The sequence below is a fragment of the Halyomorpha halys genome, unplaced genomic scaffold, assembly GCF_000696795.3.
Source record: "Halyomorpha halys isolate HHAL.00 unplaced genomic scaffold, Hhal_1.1 Scaffold18.1, whole genome shotgun sequence".
Classification (NCBI taxonomy): Eukaryota; Metazoa; Arthropoda; class Insecta; order Hemiptera; family Pentatomidae; genus Halyomorpha; species Halyomorpha halys.
The window spans coordinates 2,509,546-2,529,468 of NW_027114407.1; the positions used below are offsets into that span (position 1 = coordinate 2,509,546).

The 19,923-nt window shown below is 29.6% G+C and overlaps 3 protein-coding genes across 4 annotated transcripts in view; 1 reads left to right on the forward strand and 2 right to left on the reverse strand.

Annotated features, from left to right (window-relative positions):
- Positions 1 to 2,896: 2,896 nt before the first annotated feature.
- On the reverse strand, positions 2,897 to 11,992 carry Idh3a (isocitrate dehydrogenase [NAD] subunit alpha, mitochondrial). Its single transcript, XM_014420570.2, has 6 exons — positions 11,839 to 11,992; positions 11,493 to 11,615; positions 7,815 to 7,987; positions 6,826 to 7,089; positions 4,407 to 4,656; positions 2,897 to 3,446 (listed from the first exon to the last, which is right to left on the reverse strand). The coding sequence occupies exons 1-6, from the start codon at positions 11,863 to 11,865 to the stop codon at positions 3,219 to 3,221; spliced, it is 1,065 nt and encodes a 354-aa protein (XP_014276056.1). The 5' UTR covers positions 11,866 to 11,992; the 3' UTR covers positions 2,897 to 3,218.
- Positions 11,993 to 12,072: 80 nt separating this feature from the next.
- Positions 12,073 to 19,923, forward strand: part of LOC106680413 (chromatin assembly factor 1 subunit A-A) — a 15,337-nt gene continuing 7,486 nt past the window's right edge. Inside the window, exons 1-6 of one of the 2 annotated variants that reach the window (XM_014420118.2) lie at positions 12,073 to 12,385; positions 13,563 to 14,158; positions 14,231 to 14,326; positions 14,531 to 14,649; positions 15,231 to 15,498; positions 17,623 to 17,833. In XM_014420118.2, the coding sequence (XP_014275604.1) occupies positions 12,337 to 12,385; positions 13,563 to 14,158; positions 14,231 to 14,326; positions 14,531 to 14,649; positions 15,231 to 15,498; positions 17,623 to 17,833 (1,339 nt within the window). In that variant the 5' untranslated portion in view covers positions 12,073 to 12,336. The remainder of the gene's footprint in view (positions 12,386 to 13,562; positions 14,159 to 14,230; positions 14,327 to 14,530; positions 14,650 to 15,230; positions 15,499 to 17,622; positions 17,834 to 19,923) is intronic. The other variant, XM_067051596.1, reaches the window with a different exon arrangement.
- IFT57 (intraflagellar transport 57) overlaps positions 18,133 to 19,923 on the reverse strand; it is a 62,991-nt gene continuing 61,200 nt past the window's right edge. Inside the window, exon 9 of the mRNA XM_067051597.1 lies at positions 18,133 to 18,319. The gene's annotated coding sequence lies outside the window, so the exon portion shown is untranslated. The remainder of the gene's footprint in view (positions 18,320 to 19,923) is intronic.

The following is a 19,923-nucleotide window of genomic DNA, read 5'->3' on the forward strand; positions in this document are numbered from 1 at the left end:
TAATTGTTTTTTTAATTTTTTTGTTAATTATAAGTTTATTTTTATTTCTTTTAACCACAAATTACTTGTATTTTAAATTTATTCAACAATTTGTTACGTAAAATAAGGGATATAATGTTTGTTGCATGTATAAATACTTCGCTTGGTATGCATACAATATTACCGACTGCAGTGAAATTAGGGCCTGAATATAGGCTGATAAGGCAGTCTGACTTCTGTCTCACTCTCACCCACAACTGTTCAATCTTGCATATAGGGGCACCAACTTTCAAGCGACCCTTACCCATCGTTTTATTTATACCGGCTCGTTTTTGGCATCAAGACGTCCATCTTGACTTGAGAGGTGTTATCGACCTCCTGGCCATCTACTGTTAAAATGATCGGTCTATCTCACAATCATGAAAAATTAATATCTCCAGTATTGTCCAACACACTGGTTAAGCTGTTCCTCTGAGGTTATTGATGGGCAGAACGGATCTTGACTGCAGAGTGTTCTCTGACCGGTCATTTATAATAGAACCTCATTAAGTTGGCATAAGTCGTTTTGTGAAAGGTTAATGATATTTAAATTATGTAGGTGTTCTACGGTTGTAGCAATTGCGTTTTCTGATCAGTCTATCAATGAAGCTGTGTGTCAAAAACAGCTTTAATATTGTATATCTGTTTCAGAAAAGTATTTATTTCTCGAAACAGTTAATGTCATGTTTCAGTGAACTGCTTCTGTTGAAGGAAGCTGAAACAGTTGCAATATCTGTTTGACTGAACTACTTCTGTTATAAAGATTTGTTTAGAATAAAAGTTTTTTTCAGTGTTTTCCTCTTTTGCTGTTAGCGCCACCTTAATCATGCCCATCCACCATTAATCTGTTCAAAGAAAGATGTTTCAAATTAACAGATTTCTGCTAAATATCCCTCCTATGCATACTATTGTTTGATATCCGTAATGACAAATATGGATTGAAATCCATTTATTTTTTACTTTAAAAGTTGCCCAATAAATAATTTTTTATGCAAGCAACAAAAGAAAATGAAAAGAAATATTTATTTATAAGTATTAAATATATACATTTTTTTTCCAGATTAAAAATTACTTATCCTGTGCCGTATATTGCTGCTAACTATATCTATTTTATGTTACTCTAAAGTAAAGTATTTTAACTAAAATAATTTACTCATAACTATAAAATTATAAATAACTTCAGAAATTGATTAGTTTGCTGATTCTGCTGTTTTGTATTGTAGGTTTAGTTTTAAATTTATTTGAAGTTTATGTACTGTAAATAAAATGTTAATGAAGTTTTATCTTAAATTGTTATGTTGAATTGTTCCAACCGTAAATTGTCAACTATTGGAAATAACTTTGTTAATGTTATTTTATTCCTATATTTGTGTTGTAAAACTTGAGACTATTTAAGTTTGTTAAATGAGTTAAATGTTATGTATGAATTGATTATATTTAATTATCATAATGTAGAAACAAAATGATGTATATTTATTTTATGATTTAATTATTTTAAGCTCACATCAGCATGTAAAATTTTAATTATTGAATAATGCAATTGAAGACTGAAGAAAGATGAGTAGTGAATTTATTTAATGAAATAGTTCTTGTACATCGACTAAGAAGCCGTTGACTGAAATAAATAATCTATATGTTTTGCGATATGAAAATGGCTGTATATAAATATTCATCTTAGTTGGTAATGTTAATGGATATTTGACATTTAAGTCAATTAATTTAATTTCATGCATCTTTATAAATAACTTGAATCAACTTATTTCACTACTTGTCTCTGTATTATTTTATTTAGACATATACTTGTATTTTTTCTAGTTTGTTGAATTTTTATAAAATGAAGAAGACTGTATCTGTTTACATAATAATGATTGCATTTATTCATGAGTGATATTTAAGATTTTGTAATAAATTGTGCCAAATTTTGTAATTTAATCAATTCTGTTCCTAAGACTTATTGCTTTCATAATCCAGTATATCCATTTTTTATTCTTTACTGGGTTAATTAATATTAACTAATGTTTGTCAGCTACTATAATATTAATAGTTATGAACTATTAAAAACAAGTTACCTTTGCAAACAAAGAAGTATGACATAAAGACAACCAACTGTTATTTTAAGTTTAATTTGAAATACGCCATGTACTTACACTGTGTTTCTATTAAGAACAACTATAATCAGTACTTTAAAATGTTTTATTGATATTCATTGTTGATTGTAACTTCATCTCCTTCATTATTCTCATTTCTACGACATATATAACTCCATGGAATTTTCCATTGGTCATTATTGGTGAAAGCAATGTGTATAATTAATAGAAAGCATATTCATACTCTCCATCTTATCCACTCAATGACTGCTCATACGGGAAGTATAGTGGGAAATCGAAAGGAATGCTATTTTTGACTTTAGGACATTGTTAAGTGAATTGAATTGAATCTTTATTGTTAATTAGAAACCATAATCCTTTGAGGAGAAACCATAGGCTGTAACAGATAATTATTTATTCTGTTACTGTAGCCATGAGTCAACCCTGTTTGAGGCCTTATTGAGCTACTTAATTAAAAAAAATAAAAATTGATTAGAATATTCTCTATTGACTTATTATTAGCAGAAAAAAAGGTATCATTATGTCAGATTTGTCTGTACATTTTACTAAATTAAAACAATGGAGGATGTTATGATAAATAGTAAATTTCTGTAGTAATTGATAATGTTTTACTAAGCTATCATAAACTATAAGACATGATTTATGAGCCTATGTTTATCAAAACACAGGCTAAATTATCTCTCTTTTAGCGGAACCGATTTCTTAAGAAAATTAGCACCTAAAAGATAGTTTATCAATCAACATAATGGGAGACAATAAAATCAATAATGGAACACAAATTAAAATAGTTTATTTATTTAAAGCAAGGGAACAATGATAATTAAAATGTGACTAGGCACTTTATCAAATACCATCAAACATTTTGATGGAAACAAATAATCATTCATAAATAATTAAATAAAATGTATCTACAAAGTTTAGAAATTTAAAATTTCTACAATGAGAGAAAAATAATTTAATGACATAAATAGTCCCGTAACATATCATCTCACTTAAATCATTTGAATTTGAAAATATAACACTAGGAGTATTTTCAGAATACTGCAGTGTTCCAGGGCCTACAATTCCTGTTAATTATTTTGTAGTAAATTGTCAACCCAACTTCTTACATATTTCATCGGTGAATTTCGAACAAGTGGAAGTACCACCTAGATCTCCGGTACGATGTTTACCTTCTTTGATTACTTCTAAACAAGCTGCTTTAATTTTTTCAGCATGAGTATTAAGCTCTAGATAATGTAACATCATTACTGAAGACAAAAGTAGGGCGGTTGGATTAGCAAGATCCTTACCAGCAATATCTGGAGCAGTACCGTGTACCTAAGACAATAAATAAAAGTTACAATTTGTTTTTCTACAAGCTACAATAAAGCTCACATTTGTATTCTCACAATAAAGGTAATTATAGCAAAAAAAGGAACTAGCACAAAAAGTATTTGACCATGACCAAGCAAAGCAGATCTAACCCATACACAACTTAATTACAAATTTTGATACAAGAACAAATTGATTTAAACCAGAATATTTTGCTTCTTAACTACTGAAGGTAGGGAAGTTTGTTTTTTACATAGAAAGTAAAAAAATAATCATCTCAGAATTGAAAATTTCCACCCTTATTTTATGTTTTAAAGAACATATTTTGTTTCCTGTCAGCCTGTAGAGAACTAATTTGTATGACAAGCATAATACCTACAACCGCTAAAATAATTTTAATGAAATTTTAAGGAGGGTCCCAAATCTATTTTGTCAAATCTCGTGGACTACAAATGAATGAAGTAAAAACATATGTTTCAAAATGGCTTGGGAAATAGCATAAAATGGTCTGGCATCAAATTTTGTCCACTACCTTTGCTTACAAAAGTATTTTCCTGGATATATGTATATATAGTTGACCGTAAAAATTGATATATAAGAAGATGGGGGGTCAGCAGAAAAAATACAAATAGACGAATTATTTGTGTTTTTTCTGCTGACCGCACTCCCCGACCATCTTCTACTCTTATATATCTACGGTCAACTATCTTCACACCATTAATTAATAGATTGGCTCTCAGGTCATTTAAGTATCAAGTATCGCTAATACAATATTGTGGAATCATTATCATTAATTTAATAAATAAATATATATATATATACTGTAATAAGATGAATGAATCTATTAAACATTAGTTAAGTTATAAAACAATAATATATTTTTTCTAATTAGCATATGATAAAATGACGTATTCATTCAAAGTAAAAAAAATTTTTTACAATTAAAAGAATTAATAGAATTAATACCGATTCAAATAATGCGCCATTAGTTCCAATATTTCCAGAGGGGGTAAGTCCCAGTCCTCCTACAAGTCCAGCACACATGTCGGAAAGGATATCACCATAAAGATTGGGCATGACCAAGACATCATATTGAGATGGATCTTGGACCATGCTTAGGCAAACAGTGTCAAGGTATTTTTCTTCAAACCTGATTTCAGGAACTTCCTTTGCCGCATCCCGGCAACATCTTAAAAATAGCCCATCAGACATCCTCCTGTAATTTGTAAATAAGGCTTAATAAGTCGGCATTTCTAATAAAAGTAATCAATGCATATATTCAACTTATCACCTATGTGTCCGTATAAAAGAAGCAATTATTAACATGTAAACTTCAACGGTATTTAAGAATAACATCAGAAATCAACCCTCAGGTCAAGAAACAATTTTCATTGATCGATAAAAGACTACTCATAAATTTGACCAATTGTTTGATCCCAAGAATGGCCACGACCATTGTTGTACCATGAGCAAGCTAACCAAATTTTATAAAATAAACATCATTGATACGTTATTGATTGATTGAAACAAATAAATAAACAATTTAATATAATAAAACATATGATATTAACAGATGTTATTTAATCTCATATCATTTGGAATTAATAATATAAGCTTCTATGAATAAATATATGCATCAGCATGCTCTACTTATACTGGATTAATTTTCATTAATTCACTACTAGATTATTAAAATAGTAAGTTATGTGCCCTTGATTGTCGATTTATACAATTACAGTCTATGGAACTGGTTCTCAACCAGAAGAAGTCAGGAATTGAACGTGTAGACCCTCCCACTTTCAACTTGGCCCCCTCATGAAAATTACCCTGCTTAAAAGTTTCTGTATCATCCAAGAAAACAGAGTTTAAATTGTTTCTCACTTTAAGGTAAAGGTACCAGTATTACACATAATAGTGTAGTTTTACCAATTTTTAAAAAAATTTTACTGCTAACTATCCACATGTATGAAATGTAGACTGCCTAAAACGTTCAATATTTGAACATGGATTTCGAAGTGTCCATTCCTGGTAAACTCAGATTACTCTAACTTCTTTATAAAATATTTTCATATAAGAAAATGAGCCCTCAAACCATCAAGGCAATATAGATACCTTTTTCTTCAAATTTGAATCGTTATGTATGTGAAATAAAGTGGTTCATCAAACAAAGATACTAATATTCTCTTTCAAGGTGGAAACAATTTTTTGTCAAAATGGTTATGTTTTAATCCTCATACTAATATGGTATTGTGACTTCATCTATATTGGTGTATCATATCCAGAAGATGCCATATTTTAAAAAGCTCTAAAAGCAGTTATACACTTCATTTTCTGCACAAAAGGGACGAATGTAACTCATTTATAAAGGAGTTAGACTGCTTGCCAAGGAATATTGGAGGTTAAACCTAATTCTAAGTCCTGGACCCAGTCTCTGAGGATCTACAAAAAAGGATTTGTGGAGATGCCAAGTGAGAGGTTGCAGGGCATATTCCATTTGCCAGCTTACAGGATTCATTTCGAACTGCAGCAACAAAAGAGCTCAACAACTCTGATAGAGACCAGGTCACGAAGGGATTGCTTTTGAAAACTCCAACATACAGACCAAGCAACTGGATCTTAAATTCTTCACGCTATCTTTACCAACTTCTTACAATTTTTATTACTATTTATCTTTTCTCTATTCAACTATGGTTATATTCATGTTCCTTTATTTTTCTTACTCACTTTCTTCATATTTTATTTTTTAGCATACAATATAAAACTGATATGCATTCTGTACTACAGCTAATCATGATCTGTTAATATTTTTATCATTCTATTTAAACATTCATTAATTTCTTTCACAAGGCAACCAACTTTTATAATCATGGAAATGACTAAGGAAGCTTTGTAACCTTCCTTAATGTCATTCAATAAAAGAAATACTTTCATTGAATCTTGCCAGCTGTCCCTTAGCAATGCTATGGGTGATCTGCCACTCCTACTCCTTATTACATAATTGGTGTCATTTACAGTATTTTATGCAAAATAAATGTAATGCCCAGCTTACTAAACAGATTTCTCAGGACTCAATACAGATTACATTATGACTAAAAAGTTCTCAAATAAATGATTGAAAATAATTTAATTAAACCAAACACACAATGTTTACACATAGAATAAATCATTGGTAATGGAAAATAAAAATGATAAGGTAAGGTATTTATAATTATAAAAGTTATATAATTTCATGAGAACTGGTGAAAGAATAGGTCCCATAAGTGATACCAGCAGCTTCCAACTACTTTAGTTAGAAGAAGCTCCAATGAAAACATTGACCAGAAAACATAAAATTTATTATTGTTATTTTTTTTCTTTATTTTTTATAGCATGAAAAGTAACCTACATGATATTGGCTTTATGAACAGCTGTCACTTTCTTCCTATTCTGTTCTTTGGCAAATTTGAAAGCAAACTGAGCTACTCTCATAGATGCATCTTCGGTGATGAGTTTGATACTCTGAACGACCCCATCTACAATTTCATGCTCAATTCCTGAATATTCACCTTCTGTGTTCTCCCTAATTGTCACAACATCAACATTCTCGTAGAGGGTAGGGTATCCTTCGATTGACCGGCACGGCCTCACATTTGCATAAAGATTAAATTCCCTAAAAAATAAAAAAAGAATATAAATATTTCTAATGCAACCTGAAAGAAAAAGAAATGAGTTATTTATAATGAAAATCTATTGTATATATTTTTCTAAATTCTAGTTGGAAAAAAAATAATTGATTTTCGGACTAACAAAAAACTGGATCATAGTTACTATCTGCATATATTACAAGCAAGACTTAGGTGGAAACCGGAGTTCTTTAAGATTTGCTCCAACGACATTAATTCAATAATTTAAGATATCACATCTTGTAGGAAGCTCAACCCGTCTCTAGAAACTGATAAACCAATATATTTATCATATAATTGCAGGTTTATTTTGGAATAAAGCTATATATTTCAAATTAGCAGATAATTCTTATTTTTATTTTATTCATTTTCTTACTAATTAATATCTCAAATGTTTAAAATCTATGAATATAAAAAAATACTACATTATCCATAAACAGTTAACAACTATTGCATTAATTGCCATGAAACAAACTATGATTGTTGGTGCCATGACAGTATTTAATATTCTAATGTCAAACTTTTGGTATATAGTGATACTGCACTGCTACGGCAACAACTGTTGCAGCTGCTGAAATGGTTGATGTACAGTGCTCATCTACAAGTTTATTAACATTCATTACACCATTTATATATCCATTATACAAACATATGCATACACATGCACTCGTTCACTCTCTTTCATTAACTTTAAATTCATAATTTTACGTACTTTCTCAAAGCCAAGTTCAAAGATCTATGGCCTTTACCAATTGGTGTCATAAGTGGACCTTTAAGCCCAACTTTATTCCTGTTAACAGAATCAATTGCCGCCTGAGGTATTCCAAATTTTCCATCTGGCCCTCTAACAGGAGTCACATCAACTATTTCCCATTCGATTGGTACCTACAATTAAAAAAAAACTAAGTATTAAAAAATATTACAAGAAAAAATAATCATGTGAATACAAGTAACTGGGTATTTAAGTACTTTTTTTAACATCCTTTGAATTTGACACAATACTAAGAGTAAAATATTTTGAGGGACAAATGGTTTAATCTTTGTACACAAATAAGATAGTTTTATCCATCTTTAAGAACGCTATTAAGTTGGCTGTCAGCCATACCTATATTTCAACAATTTAATTCTTCTTTAAATAATTAATTAAATACTTAAAGCCAATTTATCTGAATATAGGATTTGTTACAGTATTCAAAGATGCCAAATTTGTACTTAATCAAATAGATGGTATATCCTTCGTCTTCAAAAGAAAAATTAAACCAAAAAGAGGGGGAGTTCTCCAGTCTCGGTACTCAGGTTCATATTGAGGTTAATAATAATTTCAGCCATTGTCATAAACTGAGGCAGAAGTCAGTAATTGGCTCCCAATTCTCTGTCAAGCCCCTGGTGTTCACAATAAGGCCCAATTTATTGGATTTACTTTTACTGACAGCTTGCTTAATATTTAATGGTCATTACCTATTTCTTTGGGAGTAACATATTCCAAGATCAAACATTGGAACAGGTTGTAAAGTTCATGATTGGTTACTAGAACTGATGGATGTGTGGGGAAAAAGGTGTGACAGATGGCCACTGTTAAAATGATAAGGAATGATGAAACAGTGTAAAAAAAAAAAATCTAAGTTTAAATATATAGTTAATTTTATCTACTAATAAACTCTAAGGATATAAACTACTATAAAAGAAGATTATAGTCATCATGAAATTTTTAATTCATATAGTATAAATCATCCAGAGCCCAAATAGATATGAATCTTTTTTAACTTTACTTACCAATTAGTTTAAACAGTAAGCAATAAAAAACTAAAAGATCCCCGAATATAGTTAATTAAAAGAAGGTTGGGAGGGAGCGGCCAGAGAAGAAAATTACAAAGTCACCAAAGGATAACCTTAAAGATGTACTAGTAAGTGTAGGTCTGAATGATAAAAAACATTTTTTTTTTTTTTTTTTAAAAAGTAAAAATAATACTAGCTCAGTTGTTCTTGAAATAACTCCTTGTATTTGGTAGTTCTCAACCATCTGCCCCCAATGAAGGCTTACAATATAGGCACACATTAAACATAAGTTTCACTTATTGATCTTTTCTTCTTTTTTTCTAACCAACTTCTTAAATCACGTCTATGGGCAACTAAAGCAACACCATAACTTATTCATATATATTTTTTGTGTATACTCTGCGCAAGAGGAGATTTTTTTGATCATTTAGGTAAGGAAAGAGCATTAATTTGTTTTGGTGTACATGGACAGAATAAAGGATAAATCCTTATTCTGAATGTTTTCAGATGTTAGTCATTTTGGGTAAGGCATTTGAGATATCATAGAAAGAATGAATAGAAGCACACATTTCTTATTAAGACTTTATAAGGACTCTCTGTTCTACAGTAGAAAAGGGTATCGGTTTTCATTTTTATTTAAAATTTCAGGTAGATAATAAATTACCTATTTTAGACTAATGAAAATTTCACAAAACTGTAAATATAATTCATACTAATTATTTTTTTAAATCTTAAAATTTTGTAAGCCTTTTATTCATATATAACTATTGCATGGATGTTTCAGAGTTCTCCCCTGTCCTTTGGACACATTATATTTTCATCTATACATTCGCTACTTCTTCCATGTTGTGTCAAAATTTATTCATAAAATGTTATTTAATCAAATTGGTAGAATAGTTCTGGTATTACTTCATAAGTGCTCCATGGGCAAGTCGGCTATTTTAGATCTGACAGTTACAAGCACCATTAAATTCCAAAGGCAGCTAAGTGTTTCCAAGAACAACTACCAGTTCAAAAGTGTATATTGATAACAGATTATAAAGGATGTGAATCATTATTTAATATACAGTTTGGTTTATGTTGCACCTTCTAATTGTATATTAATAACCTCTTGACATGTTTAAATTGATATCAATGAAAAAAAGTAATTTTTTTTTTTTATATTTATCAGAATAATTTCCACTACCAATACTGAGCAAGATCTCTTAAATTTACATGATTTCGCGTGCAAGTATAGGTTAGTGGCTGAATGAAGCTTTAACAACTATCTACTATGTATTTCAAAGAAAAAACTTACAACAGTGTCTTTTAAAGTGAAAGTTGGTCTACAAAATTAATTTTTAATGCAAGATCCTTTACTATGACATGGAATAAATTAAGTTAATACAAGGTTTCCACATAATTACCTATATGATAAAACAATTAATGTAATCTGTTCTGATATGGTTGTCAAGTTCAATTAAATTAATAAGATTTATATGAAGTCAAAGTTAGTTATTACATCACCAGGTGTACTACAGATATGAATACGAATTCTTTATCAAAGAAGTTACATTTTCAAATTCAATGTATGAGATAATCTAAAAAAAAAAAAAATGTGAACAAATCATTTCTTTTGAGATAGATTAATTCTGTAAACTTTTAGAGAAACTCCAGTAATCATTAAGATTTAATATAGCGCATGATAGACAATTTGAACAAATTAAAAATGTAGTAATACCATAGCTTTTAACGAATCATTGTCAAAGGATTATCTTGTATTAAAGTTATTGACATATGGAACTTCTATGAATTTTTATATTTAACTACTAAATTTATGGACAAGCAATTGATAAGGCTTTAGATGAATAACTGCTATCTGCTTGTTCCAGTGATAGTAGGGCTACAGACAGGCTCCTTATCAAATCTAAAACACAGTGTTTATATATTTTTAAAACTGTCCTTAGGATATAGCGATAATATAACAAACATTGTTAGCATTAATTATCAGCTGGTCAGAAGTTGGAGTTCTAATCATTTGAGTTTTTGTGGTAAGGACATAGGAGAAAGATATACCTACAAATCTCCACACAGGCTCACCCTTTCAATTTTAAAAATTTTTTTTGGTTATGAATCAGAATTAAAACAAGAAATCCCATTCTACAAGTAAGGAACAAAATAGTTAAAAGACAAGAATAATGCTAGTTCCAGTACAAAAAGATGTACGTTTATAAATGAGAATGGGGAAAGACTATGCTCCTTCCTTTCCTTAACGGAAATCTCAGATTAGACTTTACCTCTTAGGCTTCATATGGATACATATTATCCATTATTTTTAGCTTGAAAAACAAAATTTTTTCAAATCCAAAAAAATTACACCAGCTGTCATAAAAAATGATTCCGATGAAGTATAAGCAGCTAGAACATTACTACATTGAAAAATTGAGTGTATAAGTGACAATCTCATTAAAATATCCATCTAAATTAAAATTCACCAACATATTTTCAAAACTATAAATAAATGTAAAGTATTTATTGGTTCATAGAATATCAAATCCCTATTTCAGAGTTATTCTAAAACCAAATTCAAACAGTTAAAGTTGAAATTATCTCAATGGAATTAAATTGTACTTACTCCTGCAGCAGTAAATATTTTTTGGACTGCAGATGAAATTTCAGGGCCAATTCCATCTCCAGGAATTAAGGTTGCTTTCCTCAATGCTGTACTATATGTTCGGCTACCACTCAATGTACCAGACTTGAAAAAAACAATAGAAAACATAACCTTCTATTGATAACAAATTTATAAAATTTTAAGATAACTAAAAATAGTTAACTGCACATTCTTCCTAAACAAGTTAAAAGTGTTACAATAAATAAGTCAATACTATAAAGTCATACGACCGAATCAGTTAAATAACACCTTAACGGAATGTGACAATTAAATAATTTTCAAAAAAATCTAAATTTCCTAAACTTACGAATTTCTTTAGGAATTGAACGGCCATGCTGGAAGAAAAGATTGAAGCGCTCCCAGTGCATAATATTTAAAGTAATTAATATTCTAGGAACAGTTATTTAGTTGTACATTTTAGTTTTAAATTTAAAATAGCTCTTATAAATAATAATTCTTAATAAAAATAGACGTATGTTTTAGCAGATTGTATTAAATCGTTTTAAAAGTATAGATTTGGAAATAAGATAAACAAACTATCAAGTATCCATTCCTTGTTTTCGCGCTGAATTTGCTTTTTATTACCTCCTACAATTCTTAGTTTTTTTAATGAATGAAGTTTTGTCTGTAATCCTTTGGTTCACTTGATTTACTTTCTCGGTCGTATTATTTTCTATATTTGAACTTAGTATTCATGTTGATAGTTACCTATTATCACACTATGTCTTACTAAAAAATAGTAATACCTGTTAAGTGGCTTGAACTTAAAGTTTTATCTAAGAGTCTGTTCTTAATAATTATTCTAATGGGTCTGGAAGATGAAAATGGACCACCAAAAAAGAAATTAAAGCAAGGTATGGGTGGAACATTCAGGGAAATTGTGTTTGTATGACTTTTTGACTTCACTTGATTACTGATATATCTTTATCCTATGAGATAATTAGTATCATATGCCATGTCAAATTGATTTAAATATTTTTAAACACTAATCAGTATTCATTTTGATTTTTAAACCTCTTCGAATCATTTTTTATATTTTGATAAATCTTGAAAATTAAGAATTATTTCTGGTTTTTGTGTTTTACAAGGATTGTCCCTCAAATAACAGATTAATTCTGATAATTATGTTCTTTCAATTATCTCTTAATATAATTTCTTCATTTAATTATTAATTTGTTTTCGATTGAGATTTGAATAATGATTAAGATCAATTTGGAAAATAAATAAATTCTTGTTCTGAGTGTTATTTGAACCCAAAATAAAAAAATGTTGCTTTATTACGTTGATACTCTCAAGCTATGGACATCATTTTATATATTTTTTACTTACCAAAAAATAACTTCTGTAAAAGATCTGCATACCTTTTTGATATGGGTTCTAGTAATTTCCATTTCCATGGCAATTGAAAGCATTAATTTAAAATGATATTTATATAAATAATTGGCTGTTTATTACTATAAATTGCATGGCCAGTAACATTTTTTCTATTTAATTACTATTTCAACATTGTTTTTGAATATTTACATATTTGTAAATTAAATAAATTGAGGAGTATTTAGTGTAGTTACTCTAAATAATAAGATTTTTCTTATAACTTTTTCTAAATATATTTGTTGATCAAGATTGATTATGAGCTGGCTTTTATCTCACAGAAATGTTTTATTTTCTTCCTATTAATAATTTTACAAGGCTTAATTTTATGTTAAAACTATGTTTTTCATGTCTGCTGGCAAGCTTTTTTTTTCTTTTTGCATTGTATGGTCATTTATATTTGGTTATGAATTTCGTTTACAGTAGTATTTTTTTAACGCATCTTTCTTTTCTAATCTAAAGTAATTGATAAATGATAATTATAAATCACTGTTAGTTTTATCCACTTTAGTATCCCTTAGCATTGCAGTGGATACTTTATTATTGATAATTAATTTAGAATCATAATTATTTTATACACTTAGGATCTGGTTTAATTTATATGTTATGGTGAATTTTAAATTTAACTTTTTTATATTAATTTAAATTTTATTCTTGCAGCTCAGTTATGTTTTGGTACTGTTACATTAAAAAGCCAAAAGAGGAAACTAAGTTCAGATTTGAATGATGATGTTCATGCAAATAAAATTGTTTGCAAAGAAACCGAAAAGGAAAATGTTGAAATTAATAATAAATCATTATGTGGATTTAGTGAGAGTCGGAAGAAGTCGGAGGAAAAAAAAGAGTTAGATTCAATTAGCCGAAATTCACCGGAAAAACTTAATACTTCTAAAAGTGAGCCTGTTGTTGATTTAACTGAGGATTTATCTACTTCACAAAATAAAGAAATGGAATCTATAGTTAAAGAAGATGATACGTCACTTAAAGATTTTTCATTGGTTATTAGTGATAGTGTTTTGAACTCGATTAATAATAAAAGTGTAGGTAGTGAAAGTAATCCTAGTGGTGACAATGTAACAGTTGAAAAAAATAGTGGAGAAATTGACAGCTGTCAGAGTGGCCTTAATGATGTAGAAGTAGAAAGTGATATCCTCAAGGAAGATCCTGCTGACAAAACCCAGTCCCTTGATGAGAGCCTGAACAGAACATTAAATAGTGAAGATGATGATTTTGCTTTTTCTTCAGAAGAAAGTCCAGTAGGATATTTTTTCTAATTGTAATAATTTTTTCTTTTAAATTTATGTTGATAATTGATTTTTATATTTTAGAAAAATAAATCCTCCCCTGGTAATCCATCCCGGAAATTAACTCCAAAGCGTTTAGAATCCTTAAAAAGGAAAGAAGAAAGAGAACGTCTTAGGTTGGTAAGTTAACAGATTTAACCATTTCAAATATTATAATTATAGAAAAGTGGTGATAAAAACTGGAGAAAAACACCCGTCTCTGTAAAGCTTTCATATTTATTATTTAATATTTAATTAGAATTTAATTAATAAATATGGGATGAAACAAAAAAATGAAAATTTTGTAGATAAATTGGTTTGACCGTGTTATTCACATTTTTATAGGAACGTCAAGCCTTAAGGACCAAAGCGAAGGAAGAAAAACTTAAATTGAAACAAGAAAAAGAAGATTTGAAAAGAAAAGAGAGGGAAGAGAAAGAAAAAAAACGACAAGCAGAGCTAAAGTAAGATTTAAATAACATAATTGTTTGACAATACATATCAAGGTGCATATATATATATATATTTATTTGTTTATTGTTTATCACTAGGTCCTTTTACCCCATGTTTCCTTTTTATTACTATTATTTTCATTTAATTGGATCATTTAAAAAAACAACTTTGTTTTGTAAATAAACTATTAATCTTGTAATAACCTTTTTGATATTAGATAGTGTGGTGACACCATTTCAGAATACGAATATGCATATGTGTGTATGTATGTACGCATACATATAAATATATGTGTGTTTATGCAGAACCCAATTTCTAGAGGTGTCATAACTAACATTCTGGGAGGGGGATATTGTAAATTATTGACCTGATAAATATTAGAATCAATTGTTACAACTTGTGAATTGTTCTTTTACATGTAGATGTAACATCTGTGGATGTAGGAGGCTCTTGCATTTGATTAAATTAATTTTACTTTTTTTTACTATTGTATTTTTCTCATACTGCTCTGGTGTGTTCCGCTTTAAATTGAGCCCTATTTGCATGCATTATAATTATGTGTTGTATTAAGTTCTTAATTTGTCTTTTATAGAATCAAGGAAGAAGAGAAAAGACTTAAGGAAGAAGAGAGAAAGAAAAAAGAAGAAGAAAAAAAGTTGAAAGATGAAGAAAGGAAACAAAAAGAGGAAGAAAGACGCAGAAAAGAAGAGGCTAAGGAAGAGGAAAAAAGAAAAAAAGAAGGAATGACTGAGAAAGAAAAAGCGGCTTTTGTAAACTTTTTCATTGCTAAGAAAAAACAGCAGTCTGAGGGTTCCGATAAACCAAAAGAAAGTGAGGAAGTCATATTTATGCCATTTCCTGTGAGTAAAATTTTAATGCCAAGATTGTAAATCATTTATAATTTTTCACGATTTTGTATTTATTTTCTTCACATTGTAACACTATCTTTTATTTAAAGTTATTAAATTCCTTAATGTATATAATGTATTCACTTTCTTATAAAAGCATTTTAAATGAAATGCCAGTTAACATCAGGGATATGTATATTTTAGAGAATAAATGACATCTTAAACAAACATATTAGCAGTTAAGATTCTCAATAATTTATTTTCTTTCTTCATTGATTCTTTTCCATTTTAGTTGATCAGAATCGTCAATCTTTCCATAGATTATTATCAGGGATTGTTTTGTTTTGAAGATTATGTTTGACCCTCTGACTTATTTAATGAATGATTGAAAACCAATAAGTGCTATATATCTCAGAAACTCAAACAAATAACATGGTTATTTCTATAAATTTAAAAATCTTTTATTAATTTTGTGCTTGTTCTAATCTTTAGGGTGTGGAAAAGTAGAATAGATAAGATAGTTTAATCAAGCTTTGGTGTTGGTTGGGGCTCAAAATTGAACTTATTAAAACCAACTGCCTTCTGTAAGGCAAGGCTGTTAAAAATATATGTATATAGTAATTCTAAAATAAATGATGAATATCATTACATTCAATGTAATATTTGGTTACCCGGGTATTTTTATGTTGGCTAGAAGCCATTAAAAAAAAATATTTACTCGGTATTCCAATTTTACTATAATAAAATCTGGTAAAACATAATTAGGTAAGAGCATATCTTGGATATTTTTTGATCTTACATGAAAAGCTACGTAGATGTTAATGACTATTGTATGTTTTTTATAAACACCACTGTAACATCTCTCATTACCAATCTATTTTGGCCCTGTCCACACACACCTATCTATTTCCCTTCAATTTCTTTTTTAAAAAATGAGTCCTTTAATTCTTTGTCTTTTATTCATTATGGTGTAGAGTTAGTAGCAGGTTGCAGTAAGATGTAGAGAGAAGTTGGATAGTCATCCTCCAATGCTCTCAGAGGCATTCAGTTGGCGAACAGACCATCATAAAAAACAAATGTACTGATAGCATTTCTTCCATTCAAGTCAAGTGTTACCTGTTCTCCACTTCCCTTATACCTTTTTCCATTTCTATTGAAACTTTTTCCATTTCAATTCTAACCTTTTCCAAATCAATTGTAACTTTTTCCATTTCAAATATTACAATTACCATTTTAATTGTTAATATAATAGAAATTATATTTTCTTTCTATTTTTATTTTAAAATAATTAATTCTGGATTTTCTTTTTAGGAAGTTTGATTATATTAATTTTTTTTAATTTTTGAGGTGAAAAACTTCCAAAGTGAATATAATCTATTCTATATTTTTCAATGTATAACGTTTTGGGTCAATTGTCCATACTTATGCACCTTTACAATTCTAAAATTAAGTTATTCTTATTTGAGTTATTCTCATTAAATTAAGAAGACATTCTTCATGTTCTAAAAAAAAACAAACAGAATCAGGACTCTGCAATCTTATCAATTGATCCCTATGTTAAAGAATAGTCAAGTAGTAACAATAAATTTCAATAGTCTTGCTTGATCAAAAATCCAATTCAAAAAATTAATCAGAATCCTCGAAAATCTGATAAACAATCTGTAAATCCTAGAATCCTCCAGAAGTTACAATAAAACAAAACATGCATGCACAATAAAAAAAATCCAATTCATGAACAGAATCAGGACCTTTAAAAACCTAATGCAGGCTCCAGATATCCAAGAAAGCTTCAAAAGTAACAATAAATTGAAATGCGCAATCGAAAAACCAATTAAAGAATCAAAATCCTTTTCCTCATAAATGATTGAAAATAAGTGAAAAATGTTATATTTAAAGTAAAAAAAAAATTTGATTGAAATTAACAAAGTTACAATGGAAAGGGAAAAAAGACCTGACTTAGAAAAGGTTTCAACTGACTTGGAAATACATACTATGTTCTTGTGTTTTACTATGGCTTGTTGCTATAAATAAATTTAAAAAATTTAATGTATTCAAATTACTTAATTTTTTTTTAAAATGTTTGTTAACTTTATATGTCCCTTTTTAAATTGCTTATGTTTCAAATTATTATTATAGATGAAATCTGATATGAGGCTTGCAACCAATGTCCGACGGGTGATGAGTAGTGGAGAGAAAGCGAGCTTAGATACCATACTTTCAGAAGCTAATGAAAAATGTCAAGATTTGTATTTGAAAGAGCTCAAAAGTGGGGCGCATTTAGCACAACAAACAGAAGCTACTTGGCCTGTTGTATCACAAGAGGAGGAGCATGATGTCATTATAATTGGTCAGTATTCATTACAATTAAAAAAGAACTGTAACTTTGTAGCTATAATCTACGACATCTAAATTATTCTGTTATCGTTTTCTGGTTCTATTTTGTTTCTATTCTAGTTTGAAAAACATCCCTACATGTAATATTTTTAATATAGTGTTATTGCGGGTAGGGGTTCAAAAGGAATCCTTAATCTAGCCCAACCGTAAAGGGTAATGAAAGTAAAAGAAATTTTGTTAATATTGTATTTTGAATAATATAACATAATTAGCTGTAAACCTTTGAAAACAAAATATACAAACATAAACTAGACAAAAAAAAAGTAATAAAACTTACACCTATTATAAACTTACTAATAACGTTATATAAAAGAAAAGAAAAATGTCTTTATATCACTGTGGGTGATTGATGGGGCCATTGTTCTTGTCCTTGTGGAGGTAGATTGAAAAAAGGGTATGTCCACTCACCTTGTCCTCATGTATGATGAGCCAAAGTTGTCTGCCCAGCATGATAAAAAGAATAGAACAAGTAAGTTAGCCAGAGTCCAAGCAAATAACACTGCATCAGGAGATACATATGTTGTATTTACACAATAACTATTACACTAGAATATTGTTTATGCCTCTGCAAAGTAACTAATAACAGAGTAGATTTTTTTGTACTTACGAGTTAATTATTAAAACGTATTTTGACCACAACATTCTGCCCGCCTAAAATTTGCTTAAAATTTTAAAATCAGTGAAATTTGGTATTTGACACCACAGGGAATGCTGCTCCAGGTGTAAGACCAGCTTTGAAGAGGATATGTGGACAGCTGATGAATGACTTAAGTGGTTGGAATTATTTCAGTAAAGGACAGAAGGCAGACTTACTAGAGTTTATGATGCACATATAAAGTAATCTTGTTGTTTGGCATCTGAAAAGACAATTGATGATAGGAAATAAATTAAGCTTGTAAGGAGTACATTTTGTATGACCCCCTTTCTTACATAGGGTGGGGGAGAGGAGGAGGTTATTTTCAGGTTACCATCCTATCTAACCATAGTGGGGGGGGGTCAAGTTTTGATTTCCTAGGACCTCCACAGAAATAGAAGTCGACCCACCAGGCTGGATTCAAAGGTTGCCACTGCAGTGACCGACAAGTCAGTCAAAATTGGAGCTTTAACTAGCTTGGCTACGAGTGGCCCACAGCTTGTAAGGATATATAAATATTATGAGGAACTTTATTTTGATGAACACACAACCTTCGCATAACCACTTAATTAAAATTATTAGCTTCCCGTGTTCCCCTGGTTATGATGACTGAGTTAGAGGCAGTTGCAATTGCTGATGAGCAGTGTATTTTCCATCTAACCAAAGGAAATATTTTAGCTTCTTTTTCAGCTGTAGAGTCTCTCCAAGAGTTAGGCAACGAATAGGAGGAAGGTGGTAATTCATTAAATATCTCTTTGAGGTAAGGTGTGGCAGTATATCATCTCACAGATGAAGAAGTCCTGAAGAAATGCTGTTGGTATAGTGTGGATTTGGTGCAGCTGGGCGTCTAAATCAATGAATTTTTGGACTCAGTAACACCAATGGGGAGAAGTCGTTGATGACTGATTAGGGGCATCATAGGATTTCGTCGTGATGAACCATTTTGGAGAAATTTAACTTCTAACAAAATCTCTTTAGATTTATTAGGATCAAATGTAGCTGGATGATCTGATTTCAAGGGATCAGGCTCATAGAGCCCTGTAGGATCAAGAGGACTGCCTGGTGATCCTATAGGAGATGGTAACCTGTTGTGAGCCATTTTGTATAAAAATAACTGAAGTGAAATGGTAAACTGAATAGAAGCCTGGCTTGGTAAGGTTTTAGCTCAGTCCTGAAAGAGCCCAAGTCTCGTTTATATGAGGAAGGTCATAAAAGACTGGACTTGTTTAGTTCATTGCCAACTGTGTTGTATTATTTTTTATAAACATAACAATTTCATATCCCTTGGTAGTGGTTAATATTATTGAAGCAAATGAGGTAATTAATTTAGCCAATGGTTTGGGGTGGGGTCATGAATTTCATTTTCTTTATCTTTACTGAATCACCTGACAGAATAGCTTGCAGTTTTA

Excerpts from the sequence above, each read along its gene's own strand:
- Idh3a (XM_014420570.2), bottom strand. The coding sequence starts at position 11,865 with ATGGCCGTTCAATTCCTAAAGAAATTC. Across the intron at positions 11,616-11,838 it reads TTCAATTCCTAAAGAAATTC|TCTGGTACATTGAGTGGTAG; the intron begins GTAAGTTTAGGA and ends GTTTTTTTCAAG. Across the intron at positions 4,657-6,825 it reads GTTCATAAAGCCAATATCAT|GAGGATGTCTGATGGGCTAT; the intron begins GTAGGTTACTTT and ends TACAAATTACAG.